The sequence below is a fragment of the Geotrypetes seraphini genome, chromosome 1, assembly GCF_902459505.1.
Source record: "Geotrypetes seraphini chromosome 1, aGeoSer1.1, whole genome shotgun sequence".
Lineage (NCBI taxonomy): Eukaryota > Metazoa > Chordata > Amphibia > Gymnophiona > Dermophiidae > Geotrypetes > Geotrypetes seraphini.
Window position 1 is genome coordinate 154,028,170 of NC_047084.1, and position 19,979 is coordinate 154,048,148.

Here is a 19,979-nt window from a genome sequence, read left to right on the forward strand (position 1 = left end):
AACTTGCACCGCTTGGTTGATTGACAACAGCGTCAACCAGTACATACAAGATAGGTGCTGCTTATAGAACAATATCCCCCCTTTTATGAAGCCACATTAGGGTTTTTTTATCACAGGCCGTGGCAGTAAACTCTCCAATGCTCATAGAATTCCTCTGAGAATTAGAACTTTTACCACCGCAGTTGATGATAAAAAAAAACCCTAATGTGGCTTCATAAAAGTGTAGGGGGGGGGTTATGTAAGATGATTTTTGTTTTTGGGCATTAAGTATAATTTCCTAATTGTTCATGCCTAAAAAGGATAGAAAATGTCTGCTATTTCCATAAAACTTTACGTTTGTGACCAGGATAGTCAAATTTTTCAATTTACCTATTTAAAATGTAAACAAACATGGATTTTTCATCTTTTCATTCTTATAAAGTCATAAAAAGCAACATATGAATCACAATTAACATGTATTTCTATTGACGCTATACAAAGATGACCACAAAAGATTTAGGAGTAGTTTTTTGAGATTTGTGATTATATTGTAAGTCTATTTCACGAATCATCTCATTATATCAGGGGTCTCAAAGTCCCTCCTCAAGGGCCGCAATCCAGTCGCGTTTTCAGGATTTCCCCAATGAATATGCATGAAATCTATTTGCATACACTGCTTTCATGGTATGCTACTAGATCTCATGCATATTCATTGGGGAAATCCTGAAAACCCGACTGGATTGCAGTCCTCGAGGAAGGACTTTGACACCCCTGCAATATACTGAACTTGGTAGCAGCATTTGAAGTCAAGTATATCCTGGTGGAAACACTCACCTTGCTCCTCTGAGTATGCTCCCATGTTCTCCTTGAATGTCTCAAGTTGAGCTTTGAGGACATGGACTTTGAAAAATATCCTCCAGCCCATTTTGCTGTAATTCTTCACCATATTCTCAACCAACTCCACAGTTTTTGACCTTGTGATTGCCCATGAAACTCCAAACCACTCTGACAAAGCTGTTCCAAACCGCTTTCTCCTTCCTAATTAGCTTCTTGGGAAATTCCTTGCACCCAGGATCTGACAAACACACCAGCTTTGACCTTTGCCTTATACAGATTAGGAAAGATGACTTGAAAGTACTTGAAGGCTGCTGACTCCATAGCTAGTGCTCTGACAAATAGTTTCAATAGGACCAATTTGATGTGCAGTTGTGGCATCAGCACCTTCCGGGGGTCCACCACTGATTCCCACTTGACTTTGCTTCTCCCCACAGTGAACTCAATCTGCTATGGCCAGTCCCACCTTTGGTAGTGAGCTTTTGTGTCCCTGCTCTCCCAAAGGCAGAGATAGCAAGGAAACATGGTAAAACCGCCTCGGCGACCCATTAGGAATGCCACCATTTCGAAGTCTATAATGACCTCCCAGCTGTACTCATCACACCTCAAGGCACCTAGTAAGGTTTTGATGCTGTTGTAATCCTCTTTGAGGTGCACTGAGTGAGCCAGTGGAAGAGACGGGTTCTTGTTCCCGTTATGGAGCAACACAGCTTTGATTCTCTCAGATGAGCTGTCAATGATGAGAAGCCACTCTTTTGGGTTATAGGTGATTCCAGTTGCCTCATACAGACTGGTCGCATTGTGGCAGAAGCAGAGCTCATCTTGATAGGTGAAGAAGGTAGAAAAAGTTTTGTGATGCTTCCTCTGATCTGTGACTTGAACACTTTCATGCAACAAGTTCCACTGCTTAAGCCTAGACATCAAAAGCTAGGCATTGGACTTGGTGAGACCAAGATCTCTGATCAAGTTATTGAGATCTTTTTGGTTTGGATAGTATAGGTTTCTTCCATCAGTCGCACTGGATCTACAATGTCTCCTTCACTCTTTGACATGCTGCTCTCTTCTGAAGACAGCTGCTCTCGCCCTTTGCGGGAGTGGGTAAAAGGGCCCCTAAATTTACTCAGCTTGAAATCAATCTGAAATGTTCTATAGAAAAGGTAAATTTCAAAATATCAGTGTCCTGGTCACAAAAGCAAAGTTTGAAGAGAATGATACCCAGTTTCTATACTTTTGTGGCATGGACAATTAAGAAAGGACACTTATTGCTCAGGAGCAACAACAAAAAAAAATTGGTTACATTGTGGAATCAGGCCCTTTAGTTCTTGTTTATGAATAAAGCTGCAGCCAAATTTAACTATATTATGTTGTCTGTGTGTATATTTGGGGGCAAGGGGAGGCAAAGTGCATGGTGGTGTCAGTTACCCTGGTTAGGATTTCTCAGCCTATAGGCTTGAGTGTGATAGAGAGTAGAGAAAGTGAAAGCTATTTTACTGTATAGTACTGTATTATTTATTTGAGATCATACTTTTTCAGTAGTAGCTGAAGGAAAGTTACATTCAGGTATTCCCTGGAGGGCTAACAGTCTAAGTTTGCACCTGAGGAAAGGAAGAGTTCAAATGGTTTTGGGCACAATCACAAGCAATGTACGACGTCTCCAGTGTGTTCAAAACACGGCGATCAGGCTTCTGAAAAACCTCCGTGCCCGCGACCCTGTCTCCCAGGCTCTGTCGGCCCACTGGCTGCTTGTAGCCAAACGTTGTGTCTTCAAGGGCCTGATGCTAGAGTTCAAATCCTTGCATGATAAGGTGCCGGCCTACGCGATGACTAAGCTTCCCTCCACTCCTAGGATGAAATACACCTCAAAATGCCCCCTGGCCGTACCCAACTGCAAACCGCCAAATGACAATCCTACTCCCACTTCATACCGAGCCACTGGAATTGACTGCCCCCTCAGATCAGATCCCTTGAAGGACTCTTCATCTTTAGAAAAGCAATAAAAACATACCTCTTCACCTAAACCCCTACCCTTGACCGATAGACTACAAAGAAATGTATATTGGTACCAAAACCAGTATGTGTCACATAAGGACAACTTGTATCATACATTGTAACTTTCTGTGTGTCAAATTAGATATAACTTGTACTGAAAATCTTGCACCGTAAGGACAACTACAGCAAATTGAAAGAAAGTAAAGTGTTTATTATGCATATTAATATTAGACCCTAATATGTATTAAGTTAGGATAAAAACTTGTACAGAAATTATGTATGTAAACCTGTAACCCGTGCTGAGCTTCTGAGGGACAACAGAATAGAAATCAAATTAAATAAATAAATAAACACTCAATAAAAGTGAGATCTGAATAGAAAATGACATAGGGACAGACACCCATGGTTAACCAGGTGGCTGGGATAGGGACAGAGCCTGCCAGAACAGGGACAAACTTTATCCCTGTGTCATTCTCTAATTCAACTTGAGATTAGTATCAACATGACAAAACGTAACACATCTTAGAGCAGGGGTGCCCATACTTTTTGGGCTTGCGAGCTACTTTTAAAATGACCAAGTCAAAATGATCTACCAACAATAATAACATTTTTAAAAAACACAAAGCACACTGTAGGCAGAGAAAATATTAATTATCATTTATATTCGGAGGGGGGGTTCAAAGAGGTCAAGACAAATGACTTTAAAATATGCAAGGTCATCTCAGTAACAACTATACAAAAATAGACAAATATACCCCCTCCCATTTTACTAAACCGCGATAGCAGTTTTTAGCGCAGGGAGATGCGCTAAATGCCCCATGCTGCTCTTGACGCTCATAGGCTCCCTGCGCTAAAAACCGCTATTGCGGTATAGTAAAAGGGGGCCATAGTGCAAAATATAAACAGCAGATGTAAATTCTCAAAACGGACACATTTTGATCACTAAATTGAAAATAAAATCATTATTCCTACCTTTGTTGTCTGGTGATTTCATGAATCTCTGGTTGCACTTCCTTCTTCTGATTATGCATCCAGTATTTCTTCCTTCCTTTCTGCCTCCTGTATGCTTCGTCTCCTATAGACCTCATTCCATTCCCCAACCAACATCTCTGTCCTTCTATGAATCCAACTTTTTCTTCCTCTCTCCCTGCCTTCCCCCTACCACCCTACACACTCCATTCCCTCCCCCTTTTCCTTCCTCTCTCCCTGCCCCCTTTCTTTCTTTTTCTCTCTGTCTCCCTGCCCCCTTTCATTCTTTCTGTCTCCCTACCCCCCTTTCATTCTATCTCCATGTCTTTCTTTCTCCCCAAGCCACCACCGGGACTGTCATCTGGAAACAGGCCACCAAGCCACCGCCGACGTCTGGGAACAGGCCCCCAAACTGCCGTTGCCATCGAGCTCTCCCTGTTTCCCGATGTCACAACAGGCCAGCAGCCTTCCCCCCTGACATCAATTTTGACATTGGAGAGGAAGTTTCGGCCCAGCCAGGCCGGAACTTCCTCTCCGACGTCTGAATTGACGTCGGGAGGGGGGGGGAGGGGAGAGAGGCTGGCTTGCCCGGCGCTTCTGAAGTCGCTGCTGGCCTGTTGTGACGTCAGAGAACAGGGAGAATGCAAAGGCAATGCGAGTCGCACCCCTGTCTTAGAAAAATGGCAACTGAATTCAATGATTTTTAAAAAACAAACAAACTGCAGAAGCTGCTTTTGGATTTAAATGAACTACAGTGATATGATATCATTTGTGTCTTGTCTGCATTTGATGTGGCAACAAGAGTCTTGGCTGTTGATCAGACTCCTGACATCTGCAATGTCCTTCCGTCATGTGCCCAGCTGTTCACCCATCTTACTGTTTACTGCAACAGATCCATCCATGTTACTGCCATCAAGGAACATTTAATAGACACTTATTTTCCTGTCCGTTCGCTACACAGTTTAGGTTCTCTTCTACACCCATGTCGGAAAGACAATCCAGTTACCTTCCCCGATGATGTAAAAACATAGGTAACTGAATCTTTGGGAAGTTTGCACCAAACCAGATCGAAATGGAAAGTTCTATTTGTGATTTATAAACAGTTGTACAGAATATTGCCCCTTTTTATACTTTAATAAAAGGATTTAAATATAAAATCATACATGTTCGAGGCTTGTGCAAACGAGGACAGAGTCCACAGGGACAGAGTGAGGACAGGGATAGAGACAAAACCTATGGGGATGGGACAGGAACAAGGACAAACTTTGCACCCGTGTCATTGTCTTGTTTTGAACACCCTACTACTTTAACCACGTCCTAACTGCTCATCTACTCTGCTACCTATCAATAACTAATAGAATAAAAAGTTTCTATTGGGTTGGGGATGATTGGAAGAGGGAATTCGAGGCTCTCAATAAATTTCAATTGCAAAATCAGAACAAAGATTTACTTTCAGTAGGCCAATCCGGGCATCACAGTTTGAAAGTACGAATGATCACATCTTAAGCAAGGCACCTAACATCATCAAAAAGGTTTTTCCTGGGTGTCTTGCATTTCATTTGCCTTTATGAAACAGAAGGACAAAAGAAAAATATAGAGCGGGATATGGAGATAAAGCGGACAGAAAAGTTAGAAAAAACCCCCCGTAAGGCCCAAAGTAAAAGAGCTCAGCTGCTGTGCAGGAAAGGGTGGGGGAAAAGTCTGAGGATGAAGTGAATTCAGATCAACTCTACAACAGGAATGGCAAGCTAAATTATAGAAAGGGATTTCAGTATTTCTCTCAAAGTAATTAAGTTTCGATTTCTGGCATGCATGTCCGTGCCAAGGAGCACACTCCGAGCCATAGATCGTAAAAGCATTCTTGGCCTTAAGTTGGATTTCGTGACTCGACTTCACTTGCTTTTTTGAAAGGCAAACACGGCAGCCGATGGCCATTTTACTGGACCCCCCCCCTCCCCCAGCAGTTAACACAAATAGCATCACTGGTGGAAATCTTGAGGAAAGGCCACTCTCTCTGCGCAGGTGGCTGATATGTGGGCTGTGATGTCACACCAGGCTCCTCCATCCACGATGAATACAGAGTTGTTTCAAGTATGGACCAAAAAAAAAAAAAAGATGTGCTTTACTGCGGCGGAAGGCTGAACACGTGGGGGGAACAATCTAGGGAAGGGGTAAAACCCGGACCTCGCGGATCTAGATCCGCACGTCCTTAAAAATCAAGTTTCAAGTTTATTAAAAGTTTGTTGTACACGCAATATCAAATACTTCAATGTGTATGCCAATTTAAAATTGGGAGACAAAATAAAACAATTTGTACACAAAATCTGAGGTCCGCGCCTCTTGTGGTTTCCAATTGAGCTCTGACGGATCCTAATGCTTTTCCCTCCCTAGGCCGAGACTAGCGGCAAAACTTGTGCCCTGAGGTCTGTTGACACTTTTAGTCTCAGCCTAGGGAGGGAAAAGCATTAGAATCCCTCAGAGCTCAATTGGAAACTACAAGTGTGGCGGACCTCAGATTTTTAAGGTTGTGCGGTTTTAGATCCGTCAGGTCCGCGTTTTACCCCTTCCCAACACTCAATATGTCAGATGTTAGGACTCTCTGAATCTTAGATGTGTATCGTGCAGATCAAGGTAGATCCTAAATTGGAAAGAGGCACAGAAGAGATCAGGGAGTGGGAGACAAAAGAAATCTATTTCTTTCCATAGAGAAAACAGGCAGAGAGAAAGAGGGGACTGTTTCCCCCTTTGCTAAAAGCTGCATCACTTTTACAAGCAATAGAGTAGAAATGCAGTAAAATTAATCTCAATTTAAAAGGGTGAGGAGGTTGCCTATAGCAGTGGTTCCCAACCCTGTCCTGGAGGAACACCAGGCCAATTGGGTTTTCAGGCTAGCCCTAATGAATATGCATGAAGCAAATTTGCATGCCTATCACTTCCATCATATGCAAATCTCTCTCATGCATATTCATTAGGGCTAGCCTGAAAACCCGATTGGCCTGGTGTTCCTCCAGGACAGGGTTGGGAATCACTGGCCTATAGAGTGTGCACGCAAAGAAATTATTTTCATTCACTATAGATAGAATGTCTTCTTGCATTTGATATTTATTTTCTTTTCCCCCTTTTTTTTCTGGGCATGGACTGATACATCATCATGTCGCTTAAAAAAATAATCACCTTTTTATTTAAACAGCTATGCCAATGTTACCCCCCCCCCAAGGGAATGATATGGAGCCGTGAAACTTACACGTTATTCCACGCTTTTCGTTCCAATGATATGAAACGAAACGAAAAGTGTAGAATAACGTGTAAGTTTCATGGCTCCATATCATTCCCTTTCTTGGTTGGGCTGAGAACTTTTCAGCGGCCCCTAGGGGGAGGGGGAGAGAGATTCTTCAACAGATGTGCCAATGTTAACCCCCTCCCCCGGAAGGAATGATATGGAGCCATGAAACTTACACATTATTCCATGCTTTTCGTTCCAGTGATATGAAACGAAACGAAAATCGTCAGGAAAAGTGTGGAATAATGTGTAAGTTCCATGGCTCCTTATCATTCCCTTTTTGGTTGGGCTGAGAACTTTTCAGCGGCCCCTAGGGGGAGAGGGGGGGGAGAGAGAGAAGGGGATTCTTCAACAGATAACAGATGCAAACACCTTTCGGACACAATTTCAGAATGTACCGCTAGTAAACGTCAGGCCATAGAGACCACAGCTCCTCTTTAGGGACGAGGCTCTGGGCTAAGCATCGCAAATATAGAGAAAGCTTCTCCACTGTGTCCAGAAAGGAGCAGGTTAGCATCCCCCAGCCATTCTGAAATGTGGTTCCGCCTTCTGACCCTCAGCATGCAGCTGGGTTTTTGCAGTTTTGTCTCTGCGATTGCCAGTAACTTGGTCTGAGAATGTGCAGTTCGCTTTCTGATGTTTCAGGCTGGTGAGTATGTGGAAAACACGACCACAAAGCTCCTCTCTCCGCACGTCGCTGCTTGCTTTTGCAGACTTTCATCGGAATTTCTTTGCACTTTTGAAATCATCGTGTTCCTCTAGTTAAGTCTAAGCGCTAGCAGAAACATGAGCAAGATTTATCTCCCTGACACCTTAGGATAGTGCTGAGAAGAAAAACGAGCCTTCTAATACAAAGGAATGAAACGAAGAAGAATGATTATTGATGCTGTTTTTTCGCATTTAATCCCCATTCAAACCCGCCCTCTTTATAACATGTGAAAAGCCACGCAGCCTTTTAGGTTTAAGTTTTAAATCATGCATGATACATTCGAGATGATTTTGCTGGGGTGGGGAAGGGTGCAGCTGATCTGCCTGCTGACGAGCTTGTTGGCACATGAAGGGTTACAAACTCCCTGCCACTGTCGCTAGCAGTTTAGGGAACTACAGGTTCACATCTGACTTGGGCGACAGCGTCTCACCTCTCTTTTCATCACGAAATGACATTTCATTCTTAGTCGTTCTCAACTTTAAAAAGTCTGTTATACTGTATGTTTGAGTGGGGAAGGAAAGAGGGAAAAGGAGTAGCTTTGCACTTGGCACCTTTTTTTTTTTACATACACATTTCATACCTCCACTCAGGGGTCTCAAAGCCCCTCCTCAAGGGCCGCAATCCAGTTGGGTTTTCAGGATTTCCCCAATGAATATGCATGAGATCTATTTGCATGCACTGCTTTCATTGTATGCAAATAGATCTCATGCATAGTCATTGGAGAAATCCTGAAAACCCAACTGGATTGCGGCCCTCGAGGAGGGACTTTGACACTCCTGGTCTAGAGGAAGGCCACTAAAACAGTCGGTGGTCTATATCAGGGGTAGGGAACTCCGGTCCTCGAGATCCATATTCCAGTCGGGTTTTCAGGATTTCTCCAATGAATATGCATGAGATCTATTTGCATGCACTACTTTCAATGCATATTCATTTGGGAAATCCTGAAAACCCGACTGGAATACGACGACCAAAGTTCCCTACCCCTGGTCTATATCATAAGGTGTACGGGGACAGACTTAAAGATCTCAATATGCATTCTTTAGAGGAAAGGCGGTAGAGGGAAGATATGATAGACACGTTTAAATACCTACCTGGCATAAATACGCATGAGGCAGGGATCTCAAAGTCCCTCCTTGAGGGCCACAATCTAGTCGGGTTTTCAGGATTTCCCCAATGAATATGCATGAGATCTATGTGCATGCACTGCTTTCAATGCATATTCATTGGGGAAATCCTGAAAACCCGACTGGATTGCGGCCCTCAAGGAGGGACTTTGACACCCCCCTCTGCCTTAGAATAAACACCCAAACTGAAGTCTTTGTGTAAGTTCTAATGGATGTGTTTGTATTTTGTTTTATAGGGTGATATGAATTTAAACTAATAATCCATGGAAAGGTAATACTAGTCTGTAGTGGTTTAAGTCTATGCCACACTTATGCTACTAGCAGTTTAAGACAAAGGATCTCTCCTGTTTAGATGTTTCTGTCAGCATAAAGTTTGCCCAATTATTTGGGTAGAGATTTTATTTTATGAATTTATTATAATACCTTATTTACCACATGGAATGGTGACAAGTGTTTAGTATTTTGGAGATCAGTTGTCAGTTGCTATTACGATCAAGATTAATGCAAATTAACTATATTCATTCCTCTAGTTTCCCCATGTGACAGAATACATTATAACATCTATTGCAAGTAATTAAGCTCAACAAACGTCTTTCAGATAATAGGAAAGACATGATATTTCTAATTTTAATTTCTGAAGTGAGGAACTCAATTCTTATTAAAGCTTCCCCATCACAGATTACCTTTCCATTTTTTTTTTTTTTACTTTTGTGCCTAATGCTACAATAAAATGTTTTCCCAAGCAAATAATTTACACCTTCCTTCTCCTACATCTCTAATCTCCCATAAAATGCAATAAAACAACATTATTTTTGCCATATGGTGCAACTGTTAAGGGGAATCAGTATCTTTCATTTGAATATACTATGCAATCGTGTTTGAATTAATATTTCCCTGTTAAATACTTTCATTCCATTTTTAATATCGCCTTGAAAACTTTCCAAAGACAGTGTAAATATTCCTTGCGGATTTTTAAGTATTATGGTAAAGAGTTACCGAGCCTCGACAAAATTATATCAGCCAAAATCTTTTAAAGGTTTAAACAAATTAGACGAGCCTTGTTAATTAGAACATAATATTTAAAGTTTGAAATTCTGGAATCACTGATGAAGAAGCCTAATTAGTCTGATGATATGTTCGAATCGCCTTCAGAGACTAGGGTTCTGATCAACTCCTAAAAGGTTTGCAGAAAAAAATTCTTCCCTTGCCGTCATTAATAAAAGATTTCTATAGACTTCAGCTTTTCAACAATGACATACAATTTATGGTTTCACACGTTGTATTAGCCCGTGGAGTGTCTCAATTTTTTCAGTATTAGGAAAACTAATAAATTCGTCAAGCTGAATTAAGCATACAAATCAGATGAGGCATAACAGATTACATACTGAAGCGCTGTGTCTCCCGAGCCTAAATGAAATTTCAATCTAATAATTCCTTCCTGGCCTGGCCATAATTTGCTTAGAGATGTTGTTCTACTTCTTCCAAAGCGCTTTTCGCATTGTAATTAAATGATTCTCAAGCTTTTAACTTTGATTTATTTCATTTCTATGAGATGGCGACAGTGAAAGCTGCTCTGTGTACATTTTTTTTTTTTTTTTGCTTTTCCATTGAAAATTACCAAAGCCTGCTTGGATAGGTGGGAGAGCTAAACACCTAAATAATTATTCTGATCCTAGCATGCAAATATATTTAAATTTCATAAAGAAACTATCTACATAGTTTTTAAAGAATATTTGTGTTAATCCATACTTAGAGTTGCAGATGTGGGGCCCAAAGAAGAGACCTGTAGGCAGACTAGGTGTAAGAAATTGATCTGCGATACTTTCTCTTCCTTCTTGACTATCAGATAAGATTTGCAGAAAAGAGCTCTGTCTGCAATGATTCAGATTTCACGAACCAATGATGCTTCTGAAGAAAGTAATACAAAAGTCAGTATAAAAGCTGGCGAAAGGTTTACAGACACACATGGAAGAAGGAAGAAAAGAGACAAGAGAGATGGTAAAAAGAGACAAGTATAGCTACATAATAAGGAAAGACAAAATGGGGGGGGGGCAAAAAAGAGAGAGGAGACACATCCTTAAACCGAGAGAAAGGAAAAAGACACATATAGGCCGAGAAAGAGTTAAAAAAAATAGAGATCAGAAAGGGATAGAAGAAGAGAAGGGGAAACAATCAAAAAGAAGGAGGGACTCTCTCTCTCTTTCGCTGGACAAGCAGGGCAAGTCTCACCACTCAGCCAATCAGAGCAGAGCAAGCAGACATCGAAGAAGGGGGTAGGGTGGGCGTGCTCCTTCCTTACTCCACGCGCCACCTGCCAGACCGAGGCTCGCAGAGCCGCCTAAGCTGTTTAGAACCGCTGCGCGAGGAGGGAGAGCAAGGGCTGCACGCGCCAGGGTCTCCCCCGGCGTGCGAGGCACGCCGGGGCAGAAGCACAAGGCGGTGCACGAGACGACAGGGAGCCCGCGGCGAGCACTGTTGGTTGTGGGTTTTGGTTGGTTTTTTTTTGCTTTTTTTTCCTTCTTCACACAGTTTACGAGGGAAGCGACTGCACGTGCTGCTGCTTTTGGTTGAGTTTTGTCCCGTTTCCCTTCGCTGCGGGGGCGGGCGCCGCTTGCAGGCCGCGAGGTCACAGTGAGGAGAGGGAGGAGCGGGGCGCGCGGGGCAGCAAAGGCGAATAGAGAGAAAGAGCAGCTCTGAACCCCCCCCCACGCCACCCCCCAACTGTTGTTTTTTTTTTCTCTCTCTCTCCCCCTCCGTTAAGTTTCGTTTTTTTATTGTTCCCACCCCCCGCGCCAAGATGATGATGATGTCCCTGAACAGCGGCAAGCAGGTGTTCAGCGTGCCTCACGGCAGCCTGCACGAGCCCAAGTACTCGGCGCTGCACTCGCCGCCGCCCAACAGCTCCCCGGGCAGGGGCGGCACTCCCGGCACCGGGGGAGGAGGGGGAGCGGCGGGAGGAGGAGGAGGAGGAGGAAGTGGTGGCGGCGGTTCGACAGAAGCCATGAGGCGAGCATGTCTCCCGACCCCGCCGGTAAGTATTCTGCCTGAACTCCCGCTTTCGGGAGCCTCAGGCCAGCCCTCCCTCCTCCGTCTGCTTGATGTTTGTGTGTTATCAGAAATCTCCCGATGCCTTCAATCTTTTCCTCTCCCTCTCTCTTCAATTTATGTATTCAGTCGCTTTTGCCTTTCCTATTAATTTTTATGACCTGGGATGTTGCATGTGTCTTGTGTTCTCTCTATTTTTTTTCCTCCAGGTGTGTTTTTTTTTTTTAAGATTCTGGAAATGTTTTAATCGGGGGAGAGGAGCCAATTCCCTGCTGACAGTAATGTGTGCCTTCTATTTGCAATTGCAGAGCAATATATTCGGTGGTCTGGATGAGAGTTTGCTGGCCCGCGCTGAAGCTCTGGCAGCGGTGGATATCGTTTCCCAGAACAAGAGTCACCATCATCATCACCATCACCAGCCTCCTCACCACAGCCCCTTCAAGCCGGACGCCACTTACCACACCATGAACTCTATCCCTTGCACTTCTTCGACTTCTTCGGGTTCCTCGGTGCCCATCTCCCACCCATCGGCTGTGCCAGGAGCTCACCACCACCATCATCACCACCATCATCACCACCATCAACCTCATCAAACACTAGAAGGGGAGCTGCTGGATCACATAACCCCTGGGTTAGCCCTTGGGGCCATGACGGGACCGGATGTGTCGGTGGTGTCCACATCATCTCACCCTCACATGGCCAGCATGAACCCTATGCACCAGGCAGCCTTGAGCATGGCCCATGCCCACGGGCTGCCCTCTCACATGGGCTGCATGACTGACGTGGATGCCGACCCCCGGGATTTGGAAGCTTTTGCCGAGAGGTTCAAGCAGAGGAGGATCAAGCTCGGGGTGACCCAAGCTGATGTAGGTTCAGCCTTGGCCAATTTGAAGATCCCAGGGGTGGGTTCCCTCAGCCAGAGCACCATCTGCAGGTTCGAATCCCTCACCCTTTCCCACAATAACATGATCGCCTTGAAACCTATCTTACAAGCCTGGCTGGAAGAAGCCGAAAAATCTCACCGAGAAAAGCTTACCAAACCCGAGCTCTTCAATGGGGCAGAGAAGAAAAGGAAACGCACCTCTATCGCTGCCCCAGAGAAGAGGTCACTGGAAGCCTATTTTGCAATCCAGCCTCGCCCTTCTTCTGAGAAAATAGCGGCTATCGCTGAGAAACTGGACCTAAAAAAGAATGTGGTCCGTGTATGGTTCTGCAACCAGAGGCAGAAGCAAAAAAGGATGAAATATTCCGCTGGGATTTAGTCTCTTGGTTATTGCATTTTTTTTGCACTTGGCGAGACATATTTTAAATATTTCCCTATGTATATATGTACATACAGATACTGTACATGTCAAAATAGAACTGAAATGCCAACAAGTTTAGGGACAATAAGAATCCTAACATCTTTACTTACCCAGAATGACTTAATATCGACTGACTGTTTTTTGAGCCAGATGCGAAAATTATTTTAAAAAGAATGAAGACATACTCAAGTAAGATTTTTTTTTTTTTTTAATTCTTAAAGACATCCAAAAATACACAATGCAGCTATGTTTCAATGAAAAATCAGAATTCATTGTTCAAGACTGGCAGTTTAATACAAGATTGAACCTTATCCATAGGAGAATAATCCAAAAATGTTTTGATTTTAAAAATAAGTCGGAATTGTCCTTGTTTACTATATAATATATATATATATATATATTTTTACAGTGGACTTTTAAAGTGATAATGCCTAGACAAAAGAAACTAATCATATTCATCACGATTCTTTCAAAGCTATTATTACATTACTGCCAAACAGCTCCTTGTAAATTATTAATTTTTCTCTCTAGCAACTTAATTTTCTGTCATTCAAATTAATACCTCCTCTTTAATGAAAATATTGATTACAAACAAAATAGAGCAAAGAGCCGGTTGCCATCAGATATGTGCAGAGAAAACAACAAATTTCCACTTGTCACGGTAAAGCTTCCCGTTTTTTTTGTCATCTGTAAATTGTCATGTGATTGAAATATTCTTTCTGACACATAACCTAATTAACAAAGCTCTGCCATTCTGTATGGCATATATGTTCTCCTTTATGTGTATGGACTATTTCACTGTACGAGGTAATGTTTACTTGCTTACATATTTAATGGGAATTCCTGCATTGTTCCCATCACTCAGTCGCGTGAGGGAGGAAAATAATGGTTGACTATATGTGAATAGTGAGGTTTAGCTCCTATGGGTTTATTTTTCTTGCAGAGTTGCAAAATTATCTTGATGGTGTTTTCTCCTTTTTTTAATTTAGTGGGTTTTTTTGTTTGTTTGTTTGTTTTAAAACATTGATTGGTAATTTTGCACCCAGGAGGAAAATCTCCTTTAGAGATGTTTATATAGAAAGAGTCAAGTTTTGAATAAGGAAAGGGATGCAGTTCACTGCTTGTAAATTCACATTGTTTGATACAACTTTTTTTGAAGTAAAACAGTGATGGTACTTCGAATCTGGTACTGTAAATATTTCATGCAGATTGACGTCCATATAGTTATATTCTTACAGATTTTGCTGTATTGTTCCTATTTGAGGCGATTTGAAGTCTTAAAGTCCTGTATATGATGGAATTTGGTTGTTTTGTTAATAGGAGGTTTACTTATTCTAGTAATGTACCAAGTTATTTAAAAATGTTGTTGAACTGTCTTTCATTAAAATAGATTTTAACATTTTATTGACAAAAATATGCTTCCTGTTTTAACTTTGTAGTTCTTTTGTCCATATTTCTTTAAAAATAATATACTAACTTTAAATACTATCATGCAATTAAATCATTTTATATTGAAAGGAATAGGTTATTTTATCTTTGTTTCTATTGAGTGAAATATTTTTTTGTGTAGATAAAATATTTTTTATCATATTTACCTGATCCATGTTTCAAGAAGCTGAAACAACAAACAAGGGCAACATTTCCTCACAAATGTCTTATTTTCCAAAGTACTACTATTGCTAGTGACAGCACTCCCAAGTAGTAGAAGAGAGGTTTTGAAACTGGTTAGGTAACAAAATTTGCTTAAAATTAATCACCCACGGGTTTTCACGGTCTTACAATGATCGCACAAATAATATTCTTAAAGGAAAGAATAACTTTTCCCCCTCAAGTCCTTAGTAAGCCCCCCCCAAAAAATTTTTTTTTAAAGCTATCTTTGCTGGTCAATACCTTGGCAGTTTGGACTCACCTGCGGTGCCAAAGTGCTTGAAACAGGCAGCTAATATTCTATTAGGCTTCAACAAAAGGCCTGTTCTGGGAACTGCTGGGAGTCCCTGGAGACTGGCATAGTCTCCCCAGCGCTGAGGTTTGCTTGCTTTTTGAGCCAACAGCTGACTTCTCTTATCCTTTTCCAGTGTTCTATAAATAACGGTACCAGTACCTAATTTTACTCTCTTTTCCCAAACACATAAAAATGCACACATGGACTTAAAATCATGGATAAGGGGACCCAGTAAAGCATAAACCAATTCTTAACTTCACACGGAAAACTGCTTGATGTGGAAACACTTTTTGAACATGCTGATCTTATATCACCTCCTAATAGGCTTCCTTCTTTGTAGCCGTGTACACGCTTGGGTACCTGTGTTGAAAATATAAAGCCATATAAACAAAACAAACGAAGGTACAGAAGAGTCAACTAGTAAACTTTAGGTCCGCAATTCATCACATCGCTAGGACTCGAGCACGAGTCGATGGCACCTAACAACAATCTCATAATAATTTGATAAACTATTTCACTAGGCATTTGTGCATGTTTATGTGGATGTATACGATAGTACTTTTTTAGACATTTATATATTATGTGCATTATCTTGCAACGTATTAGAAAAGCCAACCAAGTTTGGGCCCTTATTTATTTATGCATCATCGTTTGGGGTTTTATAAATAGAATTACGTTACATATATGAACTTTCAGGCACAGAAGCAACCCACTTTGAAATTCATGTTTATACGACATTTAATATTCAGGTGGAATGTAATGTATTATTTATTATTTTTAATCACAAACGACTTGTTATAGGAGAAGAGACTTGATATGTGATCAAAGACATAGGAATCAAGCGTCATTGAATAAGGTTTTAAAGAAAATAGTACAGGCCTGCAAATTCATACCTGACACAAAAGTAGTCTAAATTTTATAGATTGTAAAGAGTTTTCACTCAAGCCTTGAGTTGTATATTACCATGGATTTTCAGCACCTAGGACAGAGCTCCCACACTATTAACCCCTGACGCATGGCTAGACAGAGCCCAACACAGCCAGGGACCAAACTTATGCAGCTTATCTGTTCTCCTTAGTAATGGAACGGCATGTTCTAAATAAAAATGTTATGTTATGTTTGCTTTTCAAAAAACGTATAATCAAACTTACTTATTTATTGTCAACGCTAGTTATTTCAAATAATAATACAGGGAATTGTTCTTGAATAAATGAAAGGTACAATAGCCACACATTAGATCCTATAGTATTAGTTTTAAAGATGTTGCATATTTAGTGGTGCAAACATGGGTTTATCATTGTTAAAGATTAATTTATTTTGAAAATTCAAGGTTTATACTGTTTTATTTTTAAAAATATATTAAAAATATATTTTGTTGGAAATATAGCCGTGCACATAGGTTAATTGATGTATCTGTTTCTTTCCTTTAAGCAGGCATATACAAGGGGGTGCTGAAAAGTTCTCAGCCCAACCAAGAAGAAAATGACATGGATATGGTTCAATCAGTGACCTGAAACAATGTCAAAAACATAGAATTTCGTTTCTGCAAATTGGCACTTAAGGAAATAACACTTTTCAGCTACAGTGGCAAAATAATGCTCAGAATAAGGAAGCTGGTTGGCTGGGCTGAAAACATTTCAGCACCCCCCTCGTAGTAAGAGACAATTAATTTTGTTGTAAATACTGTTTGCTACAATATTTCATTTTAGGAAACAGTAGCAAAGAAATTAAAATAAATTTTTCTATGGTTTGGCAATGATTTCTAACTAGAAACTTAAATTAAGAGATACATATTGTAGCCAAACTACTTTGAATTTACCATTCACACAAACAGCGTTATTGCAAAGGAAAATAGAAATGTAAGATCTTCCCAAAAAATTCATGTACACACTCACTGAAAAGGGGGATGGTTATTTGGTACAGCAACCACACTGCATTTACATCTCCAAATAAGCGTGCACAAAAAATACTTTCTAGTTCCCAATATCCTGTTCTAAATAGAGAAATGTAGGGGAGGGAGAGACTCGTTAATAAAAGAAAAGAAATTGAGTTTGCAAAAGCTTCACAGAGGACGGAATAAAAGGCCTTAGCAGGAATCAAGTTTTTATTATATTTCACCTTCATATGCAGACCTCAGACATCAAAGCTCTGCAGAAGCATCTTTTCTAAACTCAGTTTTGTATGTCAGCATCTCTAGTCCCTTATGAAATTTACACGCATGTCTTCAAGTGCTTTAAAATGAATATTTTTCTCTAGCTCTAGTAATATTTTGGTGTTTAGCATACAGCACTTGTTCCTCACTAAGGGCCGCTTTTCTTTCTACAGTACTTCATGGGCCATCCATTGCTGTTACATAGATAATAAAGATGATCTGCATTCTTGTTTCATGCAGATAATATTTGCATCACTGTGCAAAATAAATACAAACAGCATCGCAGAAGAATATAGTATATTCTTAATGCATGTCTTAGTAGTATAATAGGCAGTTTCTGCTACAAAGCCTGTAATAGGAGTCTTGCAGACATGGTGGCTACACAAAGATGGTGCTAGTTTTAATGTAGTTAGAAAAATGCATTTCCCTTTTCTTCTCAACTAGGAAGTGAGACCGATGGGTTCATATAGAATCATTGGAGAGCAGAACAGTTATTTGTTAAAGGAAACGCACTGTATTTCGCGTCCTAAAAAAAAGAGGTTCACATAATGTAAATTCTTAATTAAATATTTCACATTTACAAAAGCCAAGATTTCAGTAAAAGAGAGGAAGGAGGAAGTAGTTCTGAATTGAAAATTACATAAAATCACAGGGTGCACGTCAAATTTTAAAGTTTGGCAACGTTTGTAGGAACAATAAATGACATTCTTTGTTTTGATATATTAACTATTCATGGAAAATCCAGATTTCCATGTACAAACAAAATATTTGAATAAGACTTTTATACCTTTGATATAGTCGACCTTCAATCTTGTCAGGCTAGGGAGAATCATTGAATGGTTTCTAATCCCTGCAAGCGAAGTCTGCAAGCAACTACTGCAGAAGCATGCAGGAATGCAAAGTACAATTAATTTAGCAGAAATGATTTGTATGTTATTGAAATACAATTGAAAAAAAATCTACCCACTACAAAATGGAAGTTTGTCAACATGAAAAGCACCTGGGATTGCAAACTTTCCTTTCAAACTTTCCCTCTCCCACCTTTTTAAAATGGGCCGTTTTAAAGCTGTAATGGGCGAATTAATAAATTATACTGCAAATTATTAAATCCAGATAATTACAGTGAATAAGTATGTAATCATTAGTTATCTCAGCTAATTACTGTAGGTCAGAGCAAGCTGGAATGCGAAATCCTCCTCGGGAATTGAAATTAACTTTGCACAGTGAGTTTCTCTGCTTGACATCCCCAGTCTAAGCACATGGCAGCTCCCCAGTGAGCTAGTCTTTTCTATTTAACTTTGAGAGAATGGAAATAAAATTAAGTGGCAATGTGATAACAGGAGGCTGGTTAGGCTGCAAACTGAGTGTCTTTTCACGTTCTTTCTACCTATGATTCCTCTTTATGGAGAGCTTCCTATATTGTTTTGAAAAATAGAGAAAAGCCAGGTGGTGATTCGAACATTTATCTCACGTTGGTGAAATTACTGCTACAGTTAATACTGTTTCTTTGATTTGGGATTTTGTCACACTTTGCAAGTAACGTGAAAAAATGAACTGCTCATTCTTTCTTTTGCTGAGGGGGGGGGGAGAAAATGTAAGCTTTTTATCCATTGCAATCAGGAGACGGTCTCTCTTGCCTTTTCCCTAGCTGCAGACTGGGATGTTGATAAAAATTTAATGAAGCCTGGGACCGCTAGAGCTCCATCTGGGGATAGAGGAATAGAATATTTTAACTGTACATTTACACGAAGTGTCTGGCTTCAAAGACGTGACTGCTTTTAATCTCGAATTAGAAAATCCATAGATCTGAAATTAAATATTAGATGCCCAGGACTCCTTTTCTTTGCTGCGTATGCTCAGGCATTGTGTTTACCAGCTTTGCCCCCGTTGTAACGTTCAATTGCCTTATATATTTCTGGTCTTCAATTACAATCCCGTTAATAATAGATGGCTTTCATAGGGTGCTGTGTCCCTGTGCTTTTTATTTATTTATTTTTTTTCTTAAATAGGGTTAATGCAATATTAATTGGCTGTAGCGGTTATAAGAATGTGCAGTGTTTTTCAGGAACAAATCGATGAGGCTTGGATGTGGGAGTAAAGAGAAACCTCCGTTTGTGTAATTTCATGTTCAAATACCCTCAAAGTTTTAGGTGAGTCGAGAAGGCTGCTTCTCTCTTGCAAAGACGCAACCCCCCCCCAAAAAAAAAATTGTATATTTGTCTGTGTGTGTGTGTGTGTGTGAGAGAGAGAGAGAACAGCTTCAAATATATTGGAGATTGTTAATATAATAACAGTGGATAAAGGAAACACAGGAAATCTTACAAATATGGTACACCGAATTCCTTTATTTATTTTCTCTGTAATAAATCTCTTCCCTGTATCTATTATACACTAAGGGAAGTGTTACCAAAGAGGGAGCGTGTGAAACACTAAAAATAAATAAAACCCAAGATACTAGTCAGCTGCTAAAAGTGATTTAATTCCAATCTAGAGGCATGTCTTAATCTAGAGCTAAAACCATAGCTGCTTAAAAAATATTCAACAATATTTTTGTAAGTACTATTGTAATTTAAAAGGATTTCATGCCACTAGAGATGTTGTATCTTGATATCAATTCATACAGAAATTAAAGGACAGTTTCATCTACTGTCT

General features: G+C 40.5%; 1 protein-coding gene across 2 annotated transcripts; it reads left to right on the plus strand.

The window, feature by feature from the left end:
* Positions 1-11,681: 11,681 nt before the first annotated feature.
* POU4F2 (POU class 4 homeobox 2) lies at positions 11,682-13,191 on the plus strand. 2 transcript variants are annotated; one of them, XM_033929262.1, is made up of 3 exons: positions 11,688-11,770; positions 11,861-11,919; positions 12,209-13,191. In XM_033929262.1, exons 1-3 carry the CDS (start codon positions 11,688-11,690, stop codon positions 13,189-13,191), a joined length of 1,125 nt encoding a protein of 374 aa, XP_033785153.1. The 2 variants fall into 2 exon arrangements, with proteins under 2 accessions (XP_033785152.1, XP_033785153.1); XM_033929261.1 differs by having other exon boundaries at positions 11,682-11,915; positions 12,238-13,191.
* Positions 13,192-19,979: the final 6,788 nt, after the last annotated feature.